The 17,302-nt window shown below is 41.1% G+C and overlaps 1 protein-coding gene across 1 annotated transcript in view; it reads right to left on the reverse strand.

Annotated features, from left to right (window-relative positions):
• DCP1A (decapping mRNA 1A) overlaps nt 1-15,062 on the reverse strand; it is a gene marked incomplete at its 5' end in the record, with an annotated part of 40,523 nt that extends 25,461 nt beyond the window's left edge. Inside the window, 4 exons of the mRNA XM_080625512.1 lie at nt 2,277-2,343; nt 12,125-12,252; nt 13,839-13,879; nt 14,928-15,062. Of these exons, the coding sequence (XP_080481638.1) occupies nt 2,277-2,343; nt 12,125-12,252; nt 13,839-13,879; nt 14,928-15,062 (371 nt within the window). The remainder of the gene's footprint in view (nt 1-2,276; nt 2,344-12,124; nt 12,253-13,838; nt 13,880-14,927) is intronic.
• Between the last annotated feature and the right edge of the window lie 2,240 nt (nt 15,063-17,302).

The following is a 17,302-nucleotide window of genomic DNA, read 5'->3' on the forward strand; positions in this document are numbered from 1 at the left end:
TGCCCAGGGAGGTTGTGAATGCTCCATCCTTGGTGGTGGTCAAAGCCAGGTTGGATGAGGCCTTGGGTGACAGGGTTTAGTGTGGGGTGTCCCTGCCCATGGCAGGGGGGTTGGAACTAGATGATCTTAAGGTCCTTTCCAACCCTGACTATTCTATGATTCTATGACAGAATAAGAACATGGTAGAGTTCAAAGAGTTCAGCTTTTTCTCGCACTTCAAACATTAATTGTTGTCTTAAAAGATGCATTAAAAGAAGAAAGCCATGGCCATCTGATGCTCTGCTTATACAAAGGAGAGACAACAGACATTTTCTTTGTTTTGGTAACAATTTCCAAGAGTCAGTTTCACACAACTGTTTTCAATTAACCCTTAGAATCGACCTCAGTATTTGGAAAAGCCAAATAAGAGCAAGAAGTTAAATGCAGCTGGGAGGGGAGGAGGAAGAAGTGGGAAATAGGAACTGTATAGGCTTATAAGGATGAGAGAAAAAACCAAGAATTTAGCAAAAGAATTTTATATCAAAATCCATAATTTGTCTTGCCTTACATGGCTTCTGTGGGGAAAAAACAACCCAAAGCAAAAATCCCAGACCAAGAAATTCTGCTTAAGTATATGAAAACTAGTCAAAGTGTTGGCCTGCCTTCAAGTTTTGTCTGTCTTCAGGATGTCCCAACTTGCAAGACACAACATGCTGATTAATAGAACAGAATAGTTAGGGTTGGAAAGGACCTTAAGATCATCTAGTTCCAATCCCCCTGCCATGGGCAGGGACACCTCACACTAAACCATGTCACCAAAGGCCTCATCCAACCTGGCCTTGAACACTGCCAAGGATGATGGAGCACTCACAACCTCCCTGGCCAACTCATTCCAGTGCCTCACCACCCTCTCAGTAAAGAATTTCTTCCTTACATCCAATCTAAACTTCCCCTGTTTAAGTTTGAACCCGTTATCCCTTGTCCTGTCACTACAGTCCCTGATGAATAGTTCATCCCCAGCATCCTTGTAGGCCCCCTTCAGATACTGGAAGGCTGCTATGAAGTCTCCACGCAGCCTTCTCTTCTCCAGGCTGAACAGCCCCAACTTTCTCAGCCTATCTTCATACGGGAGGTGCTCCAGTCCCCTGATCATCCTCGTGAAAATGAAAGTTCAGGAAAAATAATGAAGAAAAGCACAGGAGAGAACAAGGAATGACAAGATATCCTATGTAGTACATTTGCATTTTGCAGTTTTGCTTCTTTCCTAGTGTAACTACTCTATCAAACAATTCAAGCTCTTTCCTTTTGTAAGGACACTGAAGATTTGTTGAAGCTAATTCTCATCCACTTCTATTAGTAAAACATCTTGGCTTAGTCTGCAAGGCAGCTCCCCTGAAAGAACAGAAAGGTGCAAGAACAGCCTCCAGTCACAGCATTTCAAAGACTTTATGCCACATCATCAACTCATCCAGTTCCACCCTCCTTTGATCCCTGCTGTTCTCCAGGCTTAAGCCCTCCAGCTGTGCAACCATCTACAGTAAAGATACACTACCTACACTGCTGTGGCAACAGCAGCTTCAAACTAACAAACCCACGTTACTGCAAATAGAGTCTTTTAAAGTTTCTTTAAATTGAGACCATTTCCAAAATTTTCCTGCTGCATGACATCTCCAGGAGCCCTTAAAACTACAAATAAGAGCAAGTGACACGGCAGCTTCACAAACCAACTATCTCTAGAGGGGAAGGAAAGGGAAAAAAAAAAAAAAAAAAAATCAAACAATCCTGAAATTAGCAACAGGCTCCTATTATTTCATAGTTTTCCTTATTCTCCCAACATTGTTTTAATTCTGTAAGATTCCACCTACTTCTCCCACTGTTCTCCAACCCTTCACTTGAGTCAGAAATAGTAACTAACCCTTAAAATCAAAACACCCCACAAATCCCAACAAAAACAAGCCCACCACCAAATAAATCACAAAATTAAAAAAACACTGGCCATCATTTGATTACACTTTCTGCAGAGTGATCTTTTGCCAGCATCCCCATACAAAATAAAATAAACAGTGTTCACACTTGCTTTCATTGGAAAATGCAAACTAATGCTTAAACGGATTTTTTTATCCTTTGACTAAAACTTTTAAGGCTGCAGTTTTTTTATCAGAAACCCAGCATTTTGATAACTAAAAACCCTGTTACCATATTAGTTAAGGAATGAGAAAGAAACCCAAACATGTTCACTAGGTTCACTTTTTTCTGTACTGCATAAAAGAATTACAGAATAAGACCACAGTACTTACTTAGCCATGAGTTTTGCTATTCGATGACAGTCATTCTTGTCGTAAAACCAGATACTGTAAATTGACACTTGAAGATAAAAAAAAAAGTGCAAATGTAAGACAGGTTTAAGCAAAAAAAAAAAAAAAAAAATCAAATCAGTAGGAAACCCCTTAGATCTGCAACATATGAATTACATCAGTTTCCACTCAATATTCTGTGTGACTGACCAGTATTTATAAAGTAATCAGAAATAGCACATGTGCAAACACAAATCCAATTCAGTCAGTTTAAATGCAATAACTACAAAATGTTGATACTGTTTGTAACTAAAAGTGACAGAAAAATTAAGTTTGAACTATCAGATGTCTTCTCACTACAGTTGTGACCTTCTGTTTGGAATTACTGACTTCACCATTTAAACTAGGCTAAAGAATATCCTTTCTAATTTTTAAGCACTCATTTTTAAATTTATCAAATTTTTGAAAGTCAACAAAAATGTTAAAGTTGGAATTACAGTATGATAGTTTAGACAGAGGCTTTCTGGTAGTTTCCTCTCCAAATTATTTTTGTAAAAGAAGTACTTGTACAGTCAAAAATCTCAAAGCCCATTCAAAATCATTTCAAGCCATGGCAAAGACAGCAATTATTTACCTAACTTTTTTCCTTAGACGTTCCAGTTATCCTAGGCTTACTGTGTTGGACCAAAACCCTCAAACAGTCATGCCCACACTTAATTTCTATAGCAATATCCTAAGACAAACTGAAGTTCTACTTCATTTTTTTATTAACAACTATATTCATCTGGGTGTTTGTTTCAGGTTATAGCTTAAGCAACGGACAACAAAGCTTTTCAAATCACAGACACAAATCTATATAGCACAATTTAAGGAACTTTCATCTTACAAAAGATGAAACAATTAAAAAAGCATTTCAGACATGTAGCCAATGCTTATGAAATATTTATTAATATTTACAGTTTGATACAATTGCATTGTCTACTGGATAGAAACATGAAAATGTTTCTAATTTGAGCTACTTCTGTAGTCATGTAGCATACTTCAGCATTGAAGAAAAGCTCTTTCCCTTCCTCGACTTCATTATCAGACAAACTGCCAAGAGAAGAAAGCTTCTTCAAAAGCATATTTGCTGAAGAAATGAAGATAAGGAACCTATAATGATATCTTCATATGACAAATCATAAAAGTCACACTCAATTCTGCCAGAACAAGCCTACACAAGACCAGAAGTAGAATAAAACCTCTGTTTGGTACAGAGACTATCAGGTTTTTTTCCACTTTGTATTACTGGCAAGCAATCAGAGGGAGTCATGGCAAAACATTAAGAGTACTACAACAATGTACAGCAGATTATGAACAAGTAAACTTGGGCATTAACTTAGATACGGTCCAACAGGCTGGAATGTTTACCTCCCTCTTTTCAAAAGAGGAATGATCAATCAGCTCCCTTGCTCTAGAAGTATGTGTCTCCCAACTCCATTACTATATTTGACATACTTTATGCGTGCATGCAATTTTAGCTATGAACATCCTTATTTAAAGGAGAGCTGGTACTTACCTATTTTTATGTATATATGTGATCTTTCTACTACACCCAGCAAATCTTCAGCTGAATGTTCATAAGTCTAATGGCATATCTTTCAACTGCAATTCTTCTAAGAGTTTCATCCAACAAAGCCAATAAATTATGCGACTCATTTTTTCAATTTAGTTCAACACTTTTTATCCAGTTTTTCTACACTGAATGCTGGGCAGCATCTTTAGTAATCAAGTAGAAGCAGTTTGTAATCATCATCAGCAATATCTTTCAGTTGGATTCACATACATTTTAACACACAAGAAGTAATGAGTAATCCATACCACAGACAAATCAGACTTTATAAAATGAAAAGAAGTCATCAGTTATCTTCATCTACACTCTTCTCTGACGTATGCAATTCTTATTAGAAACACTGACCCACAAATATTTATCTAAACACAACATTCAACTTCTCTCCAAGCTTGACCAGGTCAATCATTAAAACTTGATTGAAATTGCTATGGGAAAACAGAGATTTTGAGAAAACAAAAGCATTATGGAAGTCCTCCTGCTCAAACCTAACAGTGGGGTGACACCAAAAGGAAAGTCTTGGTCTCTTCAGCACCAAGCTCCCATTGCTCCCGCAGGCAGTCAGCTTACTGTACCAATATTGCTCAGACAGCAGATCTGAATTAAGACTGTGGATAGCAAAAAGCAACAGTGAGGTGGGGGCCTCACTCTTTGGTAATATAAAATGAATTTGCGTCCCAAAGCTGTACTTTCACTTCAGTTTGCATTTTAACTAAGCAGAAAAAAGTGGTGTCACCACTTTTACATTCCCACAACTTTGCCATTAACTCATGCTATCCCAGTTCACTCCTCCCTCATGTCAACTGGATACATTTTAGTCCAGAATAGTTCCTTGATACTATTTGTGCCTCTAGTTCACAAACATGCCATGTAGCACAAGAGAGAGAATAGAAACAAGAAGCTGGGAGCAGCACAGTAAGGCAAAACTGTTAAAATGTTCATGAAACTGTAGTCAGAGAATACCAGGGCAGACGTGCACATGGGACTCATCAGCACTGCTAGTTTCAGCAATTCCAGACATTACCACTCTCTTGCCTTAGGCAGTTCAGCCATTTGTGCAGACAGGGCTTCATCTCATTCAAAAAGATGATGTTTAAAAGTTACCTTAACTAGCTGGAAGAGTTGACAGAAGAGACAGAAGTTTTATTTTACAGTTCCAATTTAGATGTTGCTATTCAATGAAAAGTAACAACTAGAAGGGGAGGACAAATAACAGCCTTTCAAGCTGTCGCTAGAAACAAAGGACTCAATTTGAAACCCATCCTACTGGAAATCATCTATAAAGAAAAGCATGTGTACACATCATTGACATGGTATATGCATCATTTTACACTTCAAATAGAGTTTAAGACAAAAGTACACAAAGCAATCTCTCTCAAAGCTCATGGTTCTTCTAACAGCAAGGTTAGCTGAAATGTCACCTCTCCTCAGTCAATCTGCTGTAATACCTTCTTCACTGAGATTCCTCATTCACTATTCAGATTTTCCTCAATTTAAATATTAGCCTGCCACATAGATTTATAAATCACCAGAATTAATAATAAAGCAGCCCCTCCCTTTCTTATTGTTTTGAATATCTAAATGCATCTCACAAATATAGTTCACAGCACAGTCCCACAAGCAGTTGCACTGGAGTAATTCAGCAGGTGGCAAGCAAGACCAGGAATCCTTTAACAAATGCCACCTGATGAAGTACAGTGTGAAAAAAGAGTGATTGCTACTTTGCTACACCAAACCAGAGTGGAAATCCCCTTCCAGTTAGAGTGCCATCTTTCAGGTCAAACAAAGTATTTTTAGAACTTAACAGCTTTCAATGGTTCCCCCCCCTACAGCTTTCATTGCTGCTTCTGCTGTGGAGGCATTAAGAACAGGCTCCCTTCTTATCTCAGCCTGAACCACTGGGTTAATGCATTTGCTGGAGTGCCATTCAGCTTCAGCAAGCGCAGAGATATGTTATACTTACTGCATTGCCAGCTGGGAACAGAGGTGATAACGAGAGACTTTCCTTACCAGCAAAGATGCCCTGGTTTGAAATCACTCAGGAGCTTTTTCAAATAATTTTAATTGACATTATGGAACTCTTCTTGCTTTTGACATTCTGAATATAACTTTGGGTAATTAATACTAATACAACAAGCCCAGGAGACAGCACTTTGTAATCTAGTTTACAGCTTAAACACACAAGCCTTTCCAAAATCCATTATTTTTGGTTTACTAACTCTTATCCTTGGACAGGAATAAGAAGCGAGAGAAAACAAAAAAACCCCACACCAAACAAGGGCCATTTATTTTAATACCCAAGTTCCACACTTGGCATCTGTCTTTTCAGCACCATGGAAATCAATCTGCCTGACCTTGCAAGTGAACTAGCTTGGATTAGAAAGCCTTTTCAGCAAGACCAACACTACCGACACAGCAGAAAAGTTGTAAGTGAGAAAGACTTAAGAGGAATACTTCTTGCAGACTTTAAGAGGTAAGTTGACCATTGCTTAAAACTTCAACTAATTTTCCGCTATTATTAATCACACTATCAACTATCATCACCAAACTCCGATATTACAGGTCTGAACTTTCAGAGTGGTCTATTATTACTTTTACTGGCAGAACTGTATTTTTTTTTCTTCAATTGGAGTTTAGTGGACTTCATAAAACACAGACGAAAGGCAATAAGCTTAGGTTCATTTAAAAAAATGGCCAGTAAGATTCAATGCTTCATGAACAAATATTCTAAAGAACATGCATGTGTCCACAGGGAAAGTTATACAAAGATCACAGGGATCCAGCAACACACATTCCAGATTAAGAAATAATAAACAGCACATTAAGTATGAAGTATAATCTAAAGAAAATATAAAATCTACCTTTTAAGATGAATTCTAAATCAGAAAAAAATGTTACATTAAGCAAAACAATTTCATTTTGGCAATTTATTTGTTCACATTTAGAGATATTTGCTTTCTTCAGTTCTTTCTAACAATGAAAAGCAGAATACCTTTTTTTCCTATTTACCACTGTAACTGGTATAATGTCTCGGGGCTTCTCAGCCACACCCCAGACCACGTGCTTTAAGATCTGATGTAATGAATAATGAATAAATGGCCTAAGTTTTCAGGCAGCATTATATGCAACTTTTAAAGTAGATACAGCCTTTCTCAAAGACTTGGGGTTAGGTATTCTTTTGGGGCTTGAACCATGTTATGTAGCCAGACTGACTTTGGGGGGAAAAAAAAAAAAAAAAATTAAAAAAATCTGGATTTAAGGAAGATTTCCCAATTAATGGTTAAAATACTGAAAGGTTGGGAAAAACACCTCTATGTGTCTAACATCTAACCAGAACAATGAGTAACAAATAGACCCAAATATCTTCCATTCCACTGAGTGAACAAAACAAAAGTTAGACTTAAGAAAGCCACTGTATCACTTGTTCTATTCTCCTTCCAGAACATCCATGAGACTCCTTCATATCCCACTTTGCAAAAACAGAGGGATAAAGGATCTCATGTCTACAGCTTAACGGAAGTTTGTTCAGGTATGCAAACCAAAAATTCCATTGCATATTAAAAATAAGCTTTGAACAAATAAAACTACAAAAGAATTATAAAACCTACAAAAAAAATATTATGATCTGGCATGAAAGGCTATTCATTCTTACAGCTTCCTGCCATGCAAAAATAATATTTATATACTGCTTGCAAAGTTCCTCACATACCTTGTCAGAAGCTCTGCACAGACTGGAGTATGTTACATGATATACTCAGAACAGATCTCATGCTATTCAAGACAGAAATGTCAGAGATCCAATCTGGTAAATATAACATATAATAATATATATAGATATATATATCTATGAGGTATATATAAAATAATATGTATCTGGCAAATATAACTATAACCTCACCCTTACTATCTTAAGTCAAGACAGAATCCCAGAGCAAAGTTTTTATAAAACACTAGTATCATATTAGGTTATAAAGATTGTTAACATGGAACCTTCCCTGTGTATGTGGTGCCATAATTTTGCTTTGATCATCTTCTACTATTTCTGCCATGCTTTTTGGAAGTGTAAACCCAGATTTGCCACTGATCCTGTTACAACCTAAATATATAGGCACAAAATATATTTGACTCTGCCAAAGAGAAATATTAATGAACACTATGTTAGGTTTTTAATCAGATAGTCTGAACCATTCCCAATCTGTAAGGAATCTTCTGTAAGGAAACAGAATCATCAGTTGAATCATTCAGTAATCTTCACAGGACAACTTACTCTTAAGAGTTTACAGCGATCCAAGTTGGTTTCCCCAAGCAGGATACAAAAAAACCACCAACCAACCAACAACAAATCCCACTACAACAGACAACCCATTGCCAACCCTCTGTGTAAGAGGTAATTTTTCCTTGTACAACCTAGTAGTCCCTCCTCTTTCAGTTATTAAAGGATTTCAAAAGAACTTCACATTAAGCCCTTCAAGATACACATTCCATTAACTCCTGGCTTAAACCTGTTTGAGTTAGTCCAAAAATGCCAGTTTTTCATGCCAGCAGGCAGCTGAGCAGAAGCACTCTTCCGCATGAAGAGAACTTGGATACTTCCAAATCTATGCATACAAATAAAACATACATGTTGAAATTTATCTGCAAATCCAAATTAATCCCAAAGAGGTCTTGTGGGGGTGTTCTTTAGTTGGCTTTTGGGGTTTGGTTTTTTTGCTAAGTTTCATGAACACTCTGCAGATAAAGGCAAACAGCTTTAACACTGAAGATTTCAATCATATAATTTGTTTTTTTCTAACCAATTCAGGGAATTGAGGTCAGAAAGTTTTAGAAACTGTACATAAGAAAGAGAATCCAAGCACAGCAAAATACAAAACATAAGGGAGTTAGCTGTGCTGAAATCTTAAGGAATAAAAAGCTTAGATACTGTTTTCTATGCATTTAAGCTTGTATTTGAACAAAATGAACACTAGCAGAACACACAAAACCTGATCATCTGCTTATTTGTGACACTTGGGGAAATAAATTATGACATGCTAACTACACTGAGCATTTTCAATCTGCAATCAGCACAGACCGTTTCTGGACATGCTTCCACCCTCTTCCAGGAGACAGGATATAGTGATGAAACAAAGAATAATTTCTGACTAAAGTCCCTAAAAGAGCCTTAGAAAATGGGAAAGATGGAGGATGGGGGGGGGGTGGTAAGAAAGGACACTCTCAACTCCTTGATAGTGCAATTATTTCCTGTATCCAGTCTATAAAGTCTATAATAATTTCCTTGCACATGTTTGTATGAATGTCTTACTTCCTTGTACCTTCTATGTCATCTCTATCCTACCTCCCATAGATATTACACAATAGCATTCCACTGGAAGAAGGGAGCTTTCATCAACAAAGAAAAAAGGCACATAATTAGCTTCAGGGGTTGCTAATGAACTCACACACAGCCCCCCTTCTTTGACTGCTTCCTTTATAAGTGATACTCTAATCACTCCCAATATCATACACCATGTTAATTCCACAGTAGCTCCTGTTCCCCTGATACCACCAGCAGTTTCAAAAAACAAATGAATCAACTTCTTACTTCCCTTATCCCACAACTCTCCAATCTCACAATGGCACTTCTTTCCTCTACTGTCACCTCATCGGCCATCCTACCCCTACCACCACCACCACCACCTTCTCCCTCCCAGACCAAGCAACCTGCTAAAACATACAACTCAATGCAGTATTCTTCCTCACCTCATTTCTTGCCAGTCATAGAATCATAGAATAGTTAGGGTTGGAAAGGACCTTAAGATCATCTAGTTCCAACCCCCCTGCCATGGGCAGGGACACCTCACACTAAACCATGTCACCCAAGGCTCTGTGCAACCTGGCCTTGAACACTGCCAAGGATGGAGCATTCACAACTTCCCTGGGCAACCCATTCCAGTGCCTCACCACCCTCTCAGTAAAGAATTTCTTCCTTATATCCAATCTGAACTTCCCCTGTTTAAGTTTTAACCCATTACCCCTTGCCTTATCACTACAGTCCCTGATGAACAGTCCATCCCCAGCATCCTTGTAGGCCCCCTTCAGATACTGGAAGGCTGCTATGAGGTCTCCACGCAGCCTTCTCTTCTCCAGGCTGAACAGCCCCAACTTTCTCAGCCTATCTTCATACAGGAGGTGCTCCAGTTCCCTGATCATTCTCGTGGCCCTCCTCTGGACTTGTCCCAACAGTTCCATGTCCTTTTTATGTTGAGGACACCACAACTGCACACAATACTCCAAGTGAGGTCTCACAAGAGCAGAGTAGAGGGGCAGGATCACCTCCTTCAACCTGCTGGTCATGCTCCTCTTGATGCAGCCCAGGATATGGTTGGCTTTCTGGGCTGCGAGCACACACTGAAGCCGGCTCATGTTCATTTTCTCATCGACCAACACCCCCAAGTCCTTCTCCTCAGGGCTGCTCTGAATCTCTTCTCTGCCCAACCTGTAGCTGTGCCTGGGATTGCTCTGACCCAGGTGTAGGACCTTGCACTTGGCATGGTTAAACTTCATAAGGTTGGCATCAGCCCACCTCACAAGCGTGTCGAGGTCCCTCTGGATGGCATCCCTTCCCTCCAGCGTATCAACTGAACCACACAGCTTGGTGTCATTGGCAAACTTGCTGAGGGCACACTCAATCCCGCTGTCCATGTCTCCGACAAAGATACTGAACAAGACCAGTTCCAACACTGATCCCTGAGGGACACCACTCGTTACTGGTCTCCAGCTGGACATCGAGCCATTGACCACAACTCTTTGTGTGTGGCCATCCAGCCAGTTCTTTATCCACCAAGTGGTCCACTCATCAAATTGATGTCTCTCCAATTTAGAGACACAGATGTCGTGTGGGACAGTGTCGAACGCTTTGCACAAGTCCAGGTAGATGATCTCTACTGCTCTACCCCTGTCCATCAGTTCCATAGCCCCATCATAGAAGGCCACCAAATTGGTCAGGCAGGATTTCCCTTTAGTGAAGCCATGCTGGCTGTCACTAACCACCTCCTTGTTTTTCATGTGCCTTAGCATGCCTTCCAGGAGAATCTGCTCCAAGATTTTGCCAGGCACAGAGGTGAGACTGACTGGTCTGTAATCCCCTAGGTCATCCATTTTCCCCTTCTTGAAAATGGGGCTTATATTACCCTTTTTCCAGTCGTTGGGAACTTCACCTGACAGCCACGATTTTTCAGTCATTTACTTTCCTAATCGTCCAGGCTTCTCAAATTCCTGAGAAGTTTTGACTTTTTCCTCTCAATGACGCATACAGAAGCAGGATTGCCAAGATTATCAAACAGAGGAGACCACTTATGCTGTTCTTTGTCACCATAACAGAATCTATACTATTGCTCACAGACCCTAGAGGCTTTCCAAGGGGGAAACAGGAAAGGATTAACACTTTACTGTTCTTTCGGCTACACTGAAGCATGGCCAAAGCAGTGTTTCTATCTGTAATTCAAGGGCATATTCTGACAGGAAGAAGATATGGTGTTGAAAAGTACTGTAATTAAACAGCATACAGGCACATTCTGCGAGTAACTGAGTAAGAGGAAAGTGTCATAAGACAGCAACAAACTAGTCTGAAGAACTCTGCCTAGAAAAGACGACATGAAATGGTACCTTTGTATCGGGGATCCTCTACTCTGTAGGGTGCCTTTTATTTATCTACTTAACCTACTGTGAATTTCATATACACACATACTCCCTCTTCCTCTCTGTAAGGGCTACATAATTTATATTTTTGAGCTCTTTGGAGTAGCAGGACTTTTCATGTGAACCTACTTGGAACACAGTACACTAGGACTCTGAAGCTTGACTGATGTTCCAACACAGTCCAACATTTGATTTCAAAATGCAGCAAGAAGACACTGACTACTATTTTACCACTCATTTGTACAACAACTATCCCAACATCCAAACTTTCTGGAGTCTAGACTCCAGGAAATTCTGCATAGACATCTATCTCCCAAGTCCAGAACCTACTGGGGAGAAAATCTTCAACCGAGAACTAAGCAATTGTCTCAAATTCTTGAAGCAGCAACCAACTAATATTTATTTTTTAACTTGCAAAAGAGAAAGCCCTTAGAACATCAACAGACATCTCACTGGAACCTGCCCCATCACATTACACTTGAAACAGACATTGCAGTAATCAGAAATGGTCTAGGTTATAAAACAGAACATGAAACTTATACAGATTACAGAAAGTTAAACTCACAGTTAGCATTTCTGTACAGAAGAAAAGGTTCATGGAGCTGAAATTCCAAATCTTTATTTACTGGTTCAACCAGGTTGTGCATGTTCAGTCGATTCACTATCGTAAAGCCATGATAAGGAGAAGCTGACCTATTGTTTCAATTAAAACAAAACCAAGAATTAATACCTTCATCAATGTATACTATTTTCTGAAGCATTTATGAATTAATTTTCAAATCCCTACTGCTTTATTAGGTGAAGCTTTAGCAGTCCTGAAGCTCAGTTGTTTGTCTATGCCATTTCTTGGCATGCTGACTCATTTCAATTTAAAATTATGCTTACCTCAAAGTAGGATTAGGATTAACATTACAGTTCTACACTGCTAAACTGCTGAATCACAGATATGCCTCAAAAAAACCAAAATCTATAAAAAAACCCAAAACTAGGGCAGGTCCAGGATTAAAATGCAAGTGTGTTCAATACTTCACATGAGATAGTTTTGAGGCATTTTAGAATTGCTTAGTGAAACAGTTTTTATTATCTAGATTTTTGCTAGACACCAGGTAGTAAAACAAAACATTAAGCAAGCACTGCAAGTTCAAGTCAGTTTTAGAGCTGTTTTCTCTTGCCACATGAATGTCTTGTCAGCACACACAATTGTGCCTGTAAGCAGTGACATAATCAAAAGCAGCATGGTGAAGGGAGGGTAAAAACCAGATATAATTAGACAGTAAATGTTAAGATTTCTGTAACAATACAGCCACCTTTACTGAATGGCCAGCAACAAAATCTATGGATTGAGCAAGCAATTCTTACCATCATGAGTCAGTCTTTTAATGTGCATAACAGAACTTGTTTAAAATAAACAGCCACAGGGAAACTTTTTGCTTTTTATGTCTGTTTGTTTTGTTTTAGTTTGGTTGGCTTTCTTACACTAAGTATTTTCACGCTTGGAGCTAAAGTAAAGTAGGCAGGAACTGGTTACTTGTATCCCTTCACAGTGCCATTATAAAATACTGCAATGACCTAGCCTGTGGCAGTCTGTGTCAGGTCTGCATTATTTATGTGTCTCACATTGAACAGTGAGACTTCTTTGTTAGATTTTTTTATTTGCCCGTAATCTAAAACTTAAATCAGTGGTTGGTTTTATGTGCTGGTTCTCCCCTTGTACCCATTTTCTCTATCCTATATAATTGGAAGTTTCTTCCATGGTTTTGATGAGAAAATCAACGAACCCCCCCAAACTATACACTAGCAGATCTCCAGCCTTTAGACAACTTTGTTTATTTACAAAAATTTCTGCCATATTCTGAGAGTAAGTTAGGACAGATTATTTAAAGTGCCATCTGTACTGCTTTCACAATCAATTTTATGGATTTCAGGAGACAAAAAAGACTCAACATTTAACTCAATACATTAACAAATGCTCCTGCATTAACAAAATGAACTAGGTTTTTGTGTGGCTATGTATGCAGTGTTCATCAAGTTTCACAATGTTTCAGCAGCATTTTTAAGTGCTTTTGTCAGTTATTCACTTATAAGCAGAGTTTATTCTTTTTCAAGTGAGTATATAGACATTAACAGCTGGACAAATTAGTAATTATGAGTTTACTGCATGCAGTAAATCCACTATGAATGCCACACATGAAGACACCTGAGGTTTATTTTCTTATGGAAGGGAACCACCCCACCCTCTCCCAAAAAACCCCAATCGACCAGCAACAAAGCACCTTTACCTTTTGTACACAAACAAGGTCCCTTCTATGTTGGTTTTCTCCTAAAAAAAGACAGCAATTGTATTTCAGGCATATGCTTGTTCACAGAGTTATATAACTTTTGTATAGCGTTTTAATTACCAAGATTTACAATATCCTTGTATTTCCATAAGGTTTGACATCATAAGATTAAAAGTATGATCTCTTACTTTTGGAGACGACTTGTTTTTAATAAGTAAGGTAGGAAATTAAATCAATTTCCAGAAGATTTTGCTCATGTTTTCAACCTGATGGTGGGATATACAGTAGTTTACAGCCTTCCTATGCTGAGCCTCATGGGTCACAGCTGAACACCTTTCTCACAACTACTTATTTTAAATATGGACCACAGTCCATTAGTCTAAAAATATTAGACAGGTAGTATTCCACAACAGCAATGACAGCAGAGCCAACACCAAAACAATTACGGACTATAGCTCTTTCATACTTCAGTTTTCAAGGCAACCTTTGCCATGTGCTTGTGACCTGCAAACAACAAAAGCTGAGTGCAGCCTCAGTGCTGCACATGACAATGTGAAGTTCCACATATTTTCATTTTTATAGTTTTATGATAAAACTGGTACCCAAGCAAAAATCGCATTTTAATGCTATGACAAACACTAACACCTCTCAAATCTCACTCCTAAATCAGGGGTCTGTTCAACACACATGAGCAACAACAACAAATTACAATTAAAAGACAAACAACAAAAAGTAAACGCAGCAACGGCATCCAAGAGCAAAAGAATCCTCCAGCCTCACTGCTGTTTCAGTCACAGCTACCCAGAGGTGACGAACGACGCGCCGGCACCGTCTCTCTCTCCGAGCATAGGCGCCCTTCGGGGCCGACACCCCGGCGGGGTCAGGCACCCAAATCCCAAACCTCCCTCTGGTCGAGAGCAGCCTCCGCCGGAACCCCGTGAGCAGGTCCCGGTCCGGGCGGCTGCTGGAGCGACAGCACAGGCGACCGGAGCCCCGGCCACGGCAGCGAATGCCCTGCCTAGGGCTGCGCCGCCGCCACCCGGTCCGACCCGGGCGTTGAAAGAGCCGGGCCCGCTTCTCCGGACTTACCCACTCGTTGGCCTTCGGGCTGAAGCTGTAGAGCGCTACCTGCCCGGTCACATCAGCGATGCTGGTGATGTAGGGGTCGTGCTGCTGCAGGGCCGCCAGACTGATCTCCTGCTCCGCTCTGCTTACCGACTCCATCTTGACTCCCAGCAACCACTCGCGGCGGAGGCCAAGAAGCAGCCACGTGGTGTCACCGGTGCACCCGTCCCCGCCGCCGGCCGGAACGCCAAGCCCCGTGCCTGTCGTTCCGCCCACGTACTAGCCGTCCCCAGGGTTTCGCCGCAGTAACTACCGGCAGCAGGATCCCGCCAGTTCGCAGGAGGGGAGCTTTTCCCGCCCTCTCGTGATCCGGAGCCGTTTCCCCGTGTCCGTGGGCTTCGTCTTCCCCACCTCTCAGCTCCTTTGGCCGTGGGGCTTGGACAGCGACTGTGCCTGAGGCAGCCCCGGCCCAACTGCTTCTCGGGGTTCAGCCAGATGCGTGGCAGCCAGGCTGTGGCGTGTCTCCCCATGGCACCAGCAGAGCAGGCGGTAGGCAGCCGCCTTCGCTGGGCCTCCACCAGCTGCGGGTTTGGCCAAGCTCCTCGATGGCAGCTGGCACAGCTGAGCGATGGCCTCCATGCTCCCATGCCACGAGATGCTCAGATACCATTGCCATACCTTGCCAAACAAGAGAGCTGTACTCCCTCCCTGCCGCTTCCCCACAACTTAAGCTGGCTGTAGCTCCATCCAAAAATACATCGCTCAGCTCATGCAGCGCTGCGAGGAAAGGACTTCACGTACTTTGACGAAGAAGGGATCCTATCAGCCAGCTTATCCAGCTCTGTTCCTGGTACTTGGCCCTTTGAGCATGGCTGTCGTGGTTTAAACCCAGCCACACAGCTCGTTCACTCACTCCCCCCTCTTTCCTTCCCCCGCTCCCAGAGGGATGGGGAGGAGAATTGAAAGAATGCAACTCCCATGGGTTGAGATAAGAATGGTTTAGTAACTAAAGTATAACAAAAATCGCTACTGCTACCACCAATAATAATAATGATAAGAGAAATAACAAGACAATACAATACCACCCACTGACCGATAACTAGCCCCACCCAGCAGTGAACCAGCCCTTCCGAGTAACTCTCAGTTACATCCTGGGCATGACATGCTGTGGTATGGAATACCTCTTTGGTCAGTTTGGGTCAGGTGTCCTGTCTCTGCTTCCTCCTGGCTTCCCCTCCTCCCTGGCAGAGCATGAGGCTCAGAAAGTCCTTGGTCAGACTAAACATTTGATCAGTAACTAAAAACATCGGTGTTATCAGCGCTGTTCCCAGGCCGAAAGTCAAAACCACAGCACTGCACCAGCTACTAAGAAGTAGAAAAAATGACTGCTACTGCTGAACCCAGGACAATGGTTTATGAGATTTTCAGTTAAATTCTGAGTTGTCTCTCCACATCTGGGCATGCTATAATGGGAAATAGCTTCTTTGTTTCAACTGAACTGATTACGATCTGTGTATTATTTATACTGTAAGAGGCACTTAGTTATATACTGATGTTAGTAATAGAAAGGCTTCTGAGTTTACTCCAGGCTAGCATATGAAGTGCAATGAGCTGGGTCACAGGCCTGAGGAATTATCTTCCAGTACTTTGGAAGTGTTGCTGTTTGTTCATGTGTTCATCAATATCTGGTATCTGAATAGAATAGAATAGTTAGGGTTGGAAAGGACCTTAAGATCATCTAGTTCCAACCCCCCTGCCATGGGCAGGGACACCTCACACTAAACCATGTCACCCAAGGCTCTGTCCAACCTGGCCTTGAACACTGCCAAGGATGGAGCATTCACAACTTCCCTGGGCAACCCATTCCAGTGCCTCACCACCCTCTCAGTAAAGAATTTCTTCCTTATATCCAATCTGAACTTCCCTTGTTTAAGTTTTAACCCATTACCCCTTGCCTTATCACTACAGTCCCTGATGAACAGTCCATCCCCAGCATCCTTGTAGGCCCCCTTCAGATACTGGAAGGCTGCTATGAGGTCTCCACGCAGCCTTCTCTTCTCCAGGCTGAACAGCCCCAACTTTCTCAGCCTATCTTCATACGGGAGGTGCTCCAGTCCCCTGATCATCCTCGTGGCCTCCTCTGGACTTGTTCCAACAGTTCCATGTCCTTTTTATGTTGAGGACACCACAACTGCACACAATACTCCAAGTGAGGTCTCACAAGAGCAGAGTAGAGGGGCAGGATCACCTCCTTCGACCTGCTGGTCATGCTCCTCTTGATGCAGCCCAGGATATGGTTGGCTTTCTGGGCTGCGAGCGCACACTGCCAGCTCATGTTCATTTTCTCATCAACCAACACCCCCAAGTCCTTCTCCTCAGGGCTGCTCTGAATCTCTTCT

Source organism: Psittacula echo (genome assembly GCF_963264785.1).
Source record: "Psittacula echo genome assembly, chromosome: 9".
Lineage (NCBI taxonomy): Eukaryota > Metazoa > Chordata > Aves > Psittaciformes > Psittacidae > Psittacula > Psittacula echo.